We start from the raw sequence: 10,906 nt of genomic DNA, 5'->3' as shown, positions 1-10,906 counted from the left end.
CAGGCATGCGCCAAAGTGCCCAGCTTCCCCAGCCTCCCTTTAAGTGCTTTTTTTAAAATGTGGTGCTGAAAATTGAACCCAGGGCCTTGCACTTGTTAGGCAAGTGCTCTACTGCTGAGCCACAATCCCAGCCCTTTTTGAGACAGGGTTTCACCAAGTTTCTCAGGGCCTCAAACTTCCTATCCTCCTGCCTCAGCCTCTTGAGTAACTGGGATGATACGGGGGCATCATACTCAGCTCTGTCACCACATTTGAAACCCTGCCTTCAGCAAGGCCCCTGGCCAAAGATGAAGAATATGAATGACCTTTCAGCATCCCAGCTCCCACTGGTGTCCAAGAGCCCTGCCCAGCAGGTTCCAGCCCTATTTTGCCTCTGAGAACCCCCCCAGGTGCACAGCAGTAGCCCCAAAGCTGGGATGCTCTAGGGACAGTTAACACTACTGAGAAGGTGGAAGGCTTGGGAACGCTGGCTTGGCTGTGGCAAGCATGCACCCTGAACACACTCGGTATGGACAACAGTCATCACCCAAGGCCAGAACTGCAAGATTCTTACCTAGAAGAGAGGTTGGCTGGGTGTACCCTGCTCTTGTCCCACAGCTTCTATTGTGGCCTCCTTGGAATCAAATTATACAGTTGCCCCTGGAGAAGTGAGGTCTGTACCCCAGAAGGCCACATATGCCCCCAAACCAGGAAAATACAGGTCTACATCCCAGGGCTTCCAGACCTTCTAGACAGGCATCCGGAGTCAGCCCTGCCTGTGGAATCGTGCCGTTCGACAGTCTACACTGCACCACATCCAGAGCTGCTTTTCTTTTATTAAGGAGAGGACACGGGGTGGGAAGCAGTGTGGCACCTCCTGGCAAGACCCAGGACAACAGCAGCCAGGGTCAGGAACGCCACCACAGCCAGGCTCAGGCCCAGCGCCATGGAGGCGTGAGCAGGAGTGTGCCAACCCTCCACGCCATGGTCGCCATGGTCGCCAGGGTCGTCAGCCTTTCCCAGGAAAATCAGTGGCCCCACGGTGACATCAGCTTCTTCAGTCACTATGAAGAGAGTGGGACACCTGAAGGTCACTTTTGTCCCTCACCAGGAGTCAGATTGTGGATTTTGCTGTCTTCATAAGCTAAACTAGTTTTGGCTCTAACAGCTGTTTATTCTCCCAACACTTCCTATTATGTCCCAGGAGAATCCCAGGGCACAGAATCCCATCTGCTATTGGAAGGTGCTCAGAGTCCTTTTAGCCTTCTGTATATAGCCCTAAGCCACATCCCCGGAATCAACAGCCTCAGTGAGGGACAAGGGAAAATACTACCAAGATGACAGGTGTCCTAGAATATGAGGAAAACTAAAACTCAGTGACTGGCCCGTGGTGACATACCATGTCTGCGGTTTCGTGACGTGGCCTTGGGCCCCTGGACAGGGGGCTGCCTCCTGGAAGAGCCTGGTGTGCCACAGTCCCCCCTGCCGCAGCATTCACAGATCTCAGCAGATCCTTCAACTGGCGACCAGCTGAGAAGGGAAGACAAAGGGCTTGAGGTGTCCTTGCTGACAGAAATGTGGCTGAGGGGATACTGGGGGGAGTAGAGGCCAGGCATCCCTGGTTAGGTTTCCACCCAGGGACACAGAATCTGCTCTCCTCACCTGTTGGAGGACTTGTTGAAGGAACAGGCTTTGTTGAGTTGATCCGGGGGTTGGTGGGCAGGAATGACCTTCAGATGGCAGGTGATATAGATCTGAAAGAAATAGCAGGTGTGCTGGTGACTTTGACAAACTGGTTCTATAACCCTTAGCCCTTCCAGGGGTCTGGAAGATGAACTTCCATCTTTCAATTTACCCCAAAATTGCAGAATGAGTAGCAAATCTAATTCTAAGCTGGAACCCACCATTTCCATGGATCCTTTCCCAAATAGTCTTGATCACATGGCACCGTGAGCCCTGGGCTCATGAAGTCAGCCCCTCAGTGATGAGAGGAGGATTGAGTATTGTAAAAGCCCCCCACTCAGACCCAGGTGACCCAGTGGGTGGTAGACACCTTCCTAGCAGGCAGCTTAGCTGGGTTTCTGAGATTGCCACCTGTCACTTGACGGATTGATAAACTACTTCTCAGAATGTAGTCATTGGATAGGACCCCATTTTTCAAATGAAAGTAGTTTCTGTGACCCGAGGTCCTTGGACAGAGGTCTCTTGTACGAGCTTCTCTAGAGTTTGCACCAGACAGAAAAATTTTCTGGCTATTTCCTTGGAAATGTTTCCCAAGTTTCTCTTCCTTAGGCATATGCTCCCCGGGACCCCCGCCCTGCTTGCACAGAATTGGGGATTGAACCCCGGACTCACAGGCTCGGCAAAGACTACCTCTGAGCCCCAGCCCAGCCTGTGTCTTCTATCCATTTGTCCTGTCAGCTTTTTCAAGTTTTTCTTTTGTACCAGAGATGAACTCAGGGGTACTCAACTGCTGAGCTAGAGCCCCAGACTTATTTTGGTGTCTTATTTAGAGACAGGGTCTCACCGAGTTGCTTAGCACCTTGCTTTTGCTGATGGCAGCTTTGAACCCACGATCCTCCACCCTCAGTCTCCTGAGCTGCTGGGATTATAGGCCTGTGCCACTGTACAGGCTCTTTGAGCATCTTTAGTGATAATGATCAGGCTAGTGCCCTGGCTAGACCTGGCCTAGCCACAGCCTCTGACTTGTCACTTAATTCCTCTAGTAAAATAAACTCCTGCTGGGAGTTGAGGGATCTATGACCCCAAAAGCTACTCACCAGGAGTCTGACACCCCAGCCCAGCACCTGGGCTGAGGTCTTTTCTTGTTTTGCCCTTTGATCTAACCTATGGCCCCAGGCATGCATGTGCATCTCCCCTGAGCTATATGCCCCAGCGTGGCAGGGGGTATTCTGACCAAGCCTGGGTTCAGTTCAGCTTTGAGCCATCCCAAGTTAGGGATCCCTTGCATATTTTAGGTAGGGTTTGGACACCTCCTTGTTTCATTCTACCACCTTCTAGCTGAAGCCTCAAGCAGAGCCACAAGCCTTGGCCACCCCCTAGTGGCCAAGTGCACCTCCAGGGAAACCATCTCAGAAACTTAAAGCTAGACCTTTGCAGGATCCAGGATATGTTTTTGGCTGCCTGCCTATCCATCTGTCCTACAAGAAGATAGCTTCCAGCTCCTTTAAAGTCCTTACTCCATAAAGGGGAGCTGCTTTTGTCTTTAGTGTCCCCCTCTGACTTTTCTTTTGGTGCTAACCTAGAGCCCAAGATCCCCAGATGTTCCCCTATAACTTTTGGAGACAGGTTCTCAAATTTGTTATCCTCCCACCTCAGCATCCCCAGTAGCTGGAATTACAGGTGTGCGCTGTGCCTCATCCTAATTACAGCTCTTTTTTGTACCAGGGATTGAACTCGAGGGCACTTAACCACTGAGCCACATTTCCAGCCCTTTATTAATTTAGAGACAGGGTCTCTCAGTTGCTTAAGGCCTTGCTAAGTTACTGAGGCTGGCTTTGAACTCGAGATCCTCTTGCCTCAGCCTCCCAGACCACTGGGATTACAAGTGTGCTCCACCGTACAGCTCTTAAAAGTTGTTCCTTCTCCCTGTGCCTTGGGCCACCATCCACCAAGCCATGCCTTCCACGTTTGAGGGCGAGCCTGCCCAAGTCCTAGGCTCCTTCTATGAATCCACGTCCTCTAATCTTAAAGATGTCACCAGGTCCACTTGCACCCCTGTAGCTGGCTAGCACCCGTACCGTACCAAGGCTTATCTTTTACTCCCCTCCACCCACGTCTGCTGTTAACATCAGCTCCCTTCTCCAACCAAGATCTCTTCTACCCTAAGACCCACAAGGTCACTGATCTGAGGACCAGGACCCCTTTTCTACATCTGTTCTTTCTCCCCAGTCCCATTTCAACCCAGGACCCTCCATGGAGAGCTTCCGGCCATCTCAGCATCAGATTCCCGCCCCACCTGTCACCTACCCATCTGTATCGAACAGTTTTTTTTTCCCCCCACAGCAAGGTTGGAGTTGGAGAGATAGCATCAATGTCATGCTCTACAACTCCCCCTTTGTCCCTTAACACTGCCTAGCCAGATGAGCCCATCTCGTTGGTTGGTAAGCTTGGCTGCTTACTAGGATCATCTGAGAGAAATGTATCAAACATTTAATAAGAGGAGAAAGACATACAACAAAATGCTAGTAGATGATGTAGTGAAGTGCTAATGATAGCCTGTAATCCCAGCAGCTCAGGAGGCTGATTAGCAATTTAATGAAGCCTTAAAGGTCTCTAAAATAGACAAAGGAGCTGGGGAATATGGCTCAGTGGTTAAACACCCCTAGTTCAATCCCTGGTACCAAGAAATAAAATGCTAACAGTAAAACCTAGATAGTAGGTGTGTTTGTAAAACCCAACTTCCCACCTAGTTAAGTGAAAATGTGGGATTATGTAGTCTTTGTGGTGATTGAACCCAGGTCCTTGCACATGTGAACTACATCTTTACCACCAAGCTATACCCCTAGCCCAGGCATCAGTATTTTTGTGACCTCTCTAGGTGATCAGTAGAGAATCAACATTAAAAACCCCTGTTTTGGCCAGGCACGGTGGCGCACACCTGTAATCCCAGGGGCTCGAGAGGCTGAGACAGGAGAATTGCAAGTTCAAATCCAGCCTCAGCATCAGTGAGGCACTAAAGCAACTCAGTGAGACCCTGACTCTAGTAAAATAGAAAATAGGGCTGGGGATGTGGATCAATGGTTAAGTACCTCTGAGTTCAATCTCTGGTACAAAAAAAAAAAAAAAAAAAAACCCTGTTTTGGGCTGGAGATGTAGCTCATTGGTGGATCATTGCTCTCACTTGTGGTAAGGTCCCGAGTTCAATTTCCTGCATCTTTAAAACACACTACTTTACCTGATCAGCTATTCCAGGCTTCCTATCTCCCACTCCCATATCTGGGAACTGTTTTTTTTTTTTTTTTTTAAATAGAAGCTTGATTTTTCACTGTAGGAATCCACAATACTTTGTAGCTTTGCCAGCGCTTCCCACACCATCCTCCTCCCCATCTCCCTGCCTCTCCATCCCTCTTAGTTTTCTTTTCCAGCTTAGTAGTTGGCAAGGGGGCACCCTGGACCAACAAGGTTGACATCACCTGAAAACTTGCTAGGAATAAAAATTCTCAGCTCTAGTCTTGATTTACTAAATCAAGCCCAAGGGGTGGGGCCCAGCAATCTGTTTCAAAGCCCCCCAGGTGTTACTGGTTTTTGTCACTGGTCTAGCCTAGGATCAAGTCCAAGGGGCGACTCAGCAGAGGGGGTCACAGCAGCTCTTTGCTCCTGGAGGACCAACACCTCCACTCAACCTATCGTCCTCTGGGTTCTGCCCTACAGCTTGGTGACCAAGCCCAGTAGTTATTGGTCTTATTTGGGCTGTCAGCTAGGTCACCTGGGTCCCTGTTCTAGTTTTTTTTCCTAGTTCTAGGATCCCAAACTACCCCCATCCTGCATGGATTTTCTACCTGCTTATGGTTTTTAAATTTTTTTTTTAGTTTTCGGCGGACACAACATCTTTGTATGTGGTCCTGAGGATCGAACCTGGGCCGCACGCATGCCAGGCGAGCGCGCTACCGCTTGAGCCACATCCCCAGCCCTGCTTATGGATTTGTGTTAGCTCAGGCCAAGATGATGAAGCTGTGGCCTTTGAGACCCTCAAGTTGAGAGTTACAGTTATCTCTACCAGTAAGTCATTTGCTTAAGGGGACACCAGTGAGGGACATCAGGAGGATATATATGTATTTTTGATACCCAAGATTGAACCCAGGGGTACTTAACATTGAGCCACATCCTCAGCCTTTTTGTATTTAGGCACAAGGCCTTGCCAAGTTGCTGAGGCTGGCTTTGGACTCAATCCTCCTGCCTCAGCCTCCTCAGCTGCTGGGGTTACAGGCATAGCCACCGCCCCAGCCACCAGGAGGCTATTAAAAAAAATAATAATAAATTGAACTCTGGTCATGCTTCTTTTTCCCTTTGGTGGTGCTGGGGATTTAACCCAGGGCCTTGTACATGCAAGGCAAGGACTCTACCAACTGAGCTATATCCCCAGCCTCCAGAGTTCAATCTTCTAGGCAACTTTAAAAAGCTAGTACCGTATTTCTGGAGTCGTTAGCGAAGTGGAACACATCCATGGTGAATCGGAGAACATCGGTCTTAGACCTGGGAGCTTGGAATGCAGAAGAGCCATCGGAGAGACCGTCCACAAGGCAACTTGGAAGGGAACAAGGGAACATGTTAGAGGCTGGGGACATGGGCTCGAGCCATCTGGTGACCAAGACTCCCTGGAAAGTCAGCCCAGGCCTCACCCATGGAAGTCCACAATGCTGTGACGAGGAGAGGCGCTCTGGTCTGGTGTCGGGGTGGCCACACAGTGGTCTACAAACAGGTGCAGTGGCGGGTGGCTGCCAGTGTGGACATCGGCCAGGAGGTAGGCGGTGTCTCCCAGGTGGAAGGTGGGGGACAGTTTCTCAGAGGTCCAGTTCTCTGGAGGACACAACCAGGGCTAGAGACTGCCCAGGCTCCCCTCCCAGCTCCCCTCGCTCCCTACCCCTGGCTCACCCTCCATCAGGCGCAGAGAGAAAATCAGCTGCTTCTCTGAAGACACTGTGGTCCTGAAGGGCACCCAGGTGGGCCAGATGGCCTGGCTGCTCACATTGCCCTGCCTGGGAGAACCGTCACAGCTGCCCACACGGGTCCCAGGGCACACCCCCCTCCACCACCCTCCACCACCCTAGGGCCTATGGCAGCAGGGGGGTGTCCAGTTTCTCTATGGCATTGTCCTCAGTGATGGCCCACAGGCAGCTAGGCCAAGGTACCCAAAGCCTGAGCCTGTCCCTAAATCCTCCTGAATATCTACACTTGAGAGCAGGACTAAGGCCTGTGCCCTCCGCTGAGCCTGACGTAGGACCCAACCTTGACTGCACGGGCCTGGTCACCCTCACCTCCTGCTTTGGTGGTAAAATTCATAGGCACATGCTTCATGCTAGGGGCTGCAGGGCCAGGACTTGGTGTAGGACCTACTGTAGCAGCAGTATTTTCCCCCCTTCCTGGTACTGGTGCTCGAGTCCAGGGGTGCTTAACCACCAAGCCACATCCCCATCTTTTTATTTTGACACAGGGTCTCAGTCACAGCAGCACTATTGAAAGACGCTTCTGATTCTGTGGAGGGCCTGGGATGGCCTAGGATGGCCTAATACCCACCCCCCTCCAAGGTCTAGGGCTACACTAAGCCTCCCTTAAGAGGCCACGCAAGTCAGAGGCTCAGACAATTCAGAAGGCACCCCCACCTCCACGCAGGCTGAGGGCAGTGACCACAGCTGCTGGCACTTTCCCTTCTCATAGCCACCTGCAAACTGTTCCAACAAGCCAAGCCACCTGCCTGCAGCCACGGCAAACCAGGGACATAGCCACCAGGGGCCAAAACGGCCCGTCCCATACTGACCTGGGGTAGCGGCACTCAATGGGAATCTCCACGCGGTTGGTCCTCACAATGGACAGGTTTCCCATGGGATGGGGGTCATGGAGCAGGAAGGTGCTGTACACCAGGGCATCATCTGTCACCTGAAGCAAAGGGGAGGCGTTAGCACTACAGGCATCACCTGGTCCAGGCAGGTTTGGCCCCTGTGAGGGTGCAGGGAAGGCAGCCTGCTGGGGTGAAACCAACTAGCAAGGAGGGGCTGGGCAGGTGTCCTCTTAATATCTCAGTCTTTACCTGACACCCCTGTAGGTGTCTGCATCAGCTACGTGGCAGGCAGATAGGAAGCAGTGCCCAGTGACCTCAGGATATACACACCACTTTTGGGCGGTACTGTGACTTGAACTCGGTGATATTATGCCACTGATGGTCTCACACTTGTGATCCTCCTGCCTCAGCCTCCCGAATACTGGGATTACAAGTGTGCATCACTGCACCTGGCCATGGGCAATTTCTTCTTATTGGGGTGGGGAGGCAAGAAAGACCTAGGGGCAGCTTGGTGCCTTTTTTTTTGGTGGGTACCAAGGATTGAACTCGGGGCCACTAGACCACGGAGCCCCATCCCCAGCCCTATTTTGTATTTAGGGACAGGGTCTCACTGAGTTGTTTAGCAACTTGCTTTTGCTGAGGCTGGCTTTGAACCCTTGATCCTCCCTTCTCAGCCTCCTGAGCTGCTGGGATTACAGGCGTGTGCCATCGCGCCTGGCCAATCTTCATCACTATCACCTTCCCACCTTATCTGGGGCCCACTTCACAGAAGCAGGGGAAGGTACAGTGGTCTCCCGAGGGTGGAGGAGACAGGCAGGCCCTGCCAGGGGTCTTTTCACTTCCCCTTACAGAGCCTGCCTAGAAAGGAGGTCCCTTGTGGCCCAGCTGCCCCCACCCTAGATCTTCAGAGGGCAGTTCTGGATCTGTAAGTGCCCCAGACAGGGCCAGCAGCAGAATTTGTGGAGCCTCTCATTTAAGAGAATAATTTCAGGGCGGAGCATTAAACTGAGCCCAGGGCCAGGTGAACCTCATCAGGCAGGAGGCAGAACACTGGCAAAGGAAGAAGCTGCCAGGCTTTGCTGGAGGCTTAACCCGAGACTCAGATGCTCATGGCTGCCTCCCATGCCCGTTCCGCTTTAGTAAGGGGTACAGCCAGGACTTCAGGATTTTTAGAAGCTCCCCAGGTTATTCTAGAATTTGGGACTAAGCTGGACTAATTTTTTTTTGTTTTTGGAGGGGGGTACCAGGGATTGAACTCAGGGACAGTTGAGCACCGATTTTGTATTTTATTAGGGACAGGGTCCCATCGAGTTGCTTAGTGTCTGGCTAAATTGCTGAGGCTGGCTTTGAACTTGTGATCCTCCTGCCTCCCGCCTCCTGAGCTGCTGGGATTATAGGTGTGCGCTATTGCGCCGGGCTACACTAATTTTTCAAACAACTCTTACAGTACTGGGTGTGGTAGCACCTGCCTGTAATCCCAACAATTTGGGAGGTTAAAGCATGAGGATCACAAGTTTGAGGCCAGCCTCAGCAACTTAGTGAGGGTTTTTTTCCTCATTTTAAAAAGAGGTTAGAGGATTGAGCTCAATCTTTAGTAAACCCCCCCCCCACACACACACACCCCAACCGAGGCTGTAGCTCTGGCTCCCCAGGAAGACAAGGACAGTGAGTTCTTGAGATTCCTGGGGGAAATCACACTTCAGGCCAGAGCTCAGCCTATAGGGGTCCAGGAGCTGTATTGCCCTCGCCCGGCCAAGTAGAGTCCAGGGTCAGGAGCAGGGCCCTGTGATGGAGGGGAGGACTGGCCCTCCATAGGCCAACAGAAGGAGGTCCAGGGGAATCAGGACTAGCTGGGGAGCTGTGTGTCCTGCCTTCCAAGTGTCCACTTCCCCACTTCCTTAGGGGAGGGGCGTGGCCTAGGTTACCTGAGGTCTCTTTCTAACCTGCATCCCATGTTAAGCCTCTACTGCTTGGACCTGTTCCCAGGCACCCAAAGGAAGCCTGGGAATCTTCAACAGGAGGGTATGTTATGATGCCCCGGCCCATGACCCTTTTAATTTAAAGCTTCAAGCCATCAAACAGGAGTGAGGCAAGCCAAAATTCTCTTCCCTCTTCCTCCCCATCCCAGTGATAACTTTTAGGCTTATTTTGGGGGGGGTACCAGGGATTGCACCTAGGGTTGCTTTACCACCGAGCCACATCCCCAGCCTTTTTGAGACTGGGCCTCCCTCTCTAAGTTCCTAAGTTTGGTCTTAAACTTGAGATCCTCCTGCGTTGCTGGTTATAGCAGGCTTTCTGAAATGTCAAAGACTCTTTTCTAAATAGGCTTTTAATGCCCCTGGCAAGTACCTGGCTACCCGCAGGGTTATCTTCTGTCTCCCTGTTCTATGTTGGGTCCATCGCTCCTGTACCCTTTCTGTGGGTGGAGGAAGTGGTCAGAAGGAGCCAGAGTGGGGTGCCTGGTCTGGCCCATCGGTCACTGCCACTATGTTCTACTTTACCTCCCAGGTTTCAGTAGCCACAGCCAGGAGCCTCCCCATGGCCACCCCCCAATGTCCAGGCTCGGGGCTCAGCTGAGTCACCTCCCCATCTACAAGGGAAGAGTCCCTTCATGACTGCAACCAGGCTGTCCCCCCACCAGGGCCAGGGGGCCCAGCCTCACCTGCACACCGTTACCACACTCATGCAGGCCAACCTCAAATCTGATCACATCAGCATTGCCCACGGAGAACAGGGGTTCACAGCCCTCAGGGCCCAGGCTGAGGTCAGCAGGCTGGATTAGCTTCCCGGTGCCAAAAAGGTCCCTGCTGACAGCGACCACCAGCTGGGCTTCCAGACACTCCACTTCCACGGGGGAGGCAGGCAGCGGCAGCAGCTGGGTGGGCCCAGCCACGATCCAGATAGGTTGTGGGGAGCACAACTCTGTGCTCGCGCACAGCAGAGAGCAGATGAAGAGGCCATAGCTCAGCTCCATGGCGCCGAAGAGTGCCTCTTGCTGTGCTGCGGTCAAGGCCCACTCAGGCATCTTATACCCCTGGATGGAGGCTCTTCACCTGTGCTCCATTTGCCTCTCTTCCCCAGCCAGCTAGGCCCCTGCAGCTGCGTGAAGTGGTCCCCAGTGTGGACACATGGGTAACACCTGTGAGCTTGTTAGGCAGGAGGACCTCCAGCCCTCGCCTAGAGGGACACTCAGAAGCTGGTTTGTAGCTGGGACCCCCAAGGGATTCCTTATTTACCTTAAAGCATTCACTGGTGGCCGGGTCAGCCCTAATTGTTGCCCCTTCTCTGCTCCCACCCTCTTGATGTTTGCTGTCCCGGCTCTCAGGAAGGAGCTGAGGGTCTGTGTGAAGAGAGGAACAGGACCCAGATTGAATGGGGTGAAGAGTATAGATCAGAAACAGCGGGAGC

At 52.3% G+C, this 10,906-nt stretch overlaps 1 protein-coding gene across 1 annotated transcript; it reads right to left on the bottom strand.

The window, feature by feature from the left end:
* Nucleotides 1-816: 816 nt before the first annotated feature.
* On the bottom strand, nt 817-10,472 carry Zp3 (zona pellucida glycoprotein 3). Its single transcript, XM_027952946.2, has 8 exons — nt 10,161-10,472; nt 7,478-7,596; nt 6,595-6,698; nt 6,342-6,519; nt 6,129-6,246; nt 1,642-1,733; nt 1,379-1,509; nt 817-1,043 (listed from the first exon to the last, which is right to left on the bottom strand). The coding sequence occupies exons 1-8, from the start codon at nt 10,470-10,472 to the stop codon at nt 817-819; spliced, it is 1,281 nt and encodes a 426-aa protein (XP_027808747.2).
* Between the last annotated feature and the right edge of the window lie 434 nt (nt 10,473-10,906).

This window comes from Marmota flaviventris, chromosome 19, assembly GCF_047511675.1.
Source record: "Marmota flaviventris isolate mMarFla1 chromosome 19, mMarFla1.hap1, whole genome shotgun sequence".
Lineage (NCBI taxonomy): Eukaryota > Metazoa > Chordata > Mammalia > Rodentia > Sciuridae > Marmota > Marmota flaviventris.
This window is presented reverse-complemented; position numbering and strand designations above follow the sequence as displayed.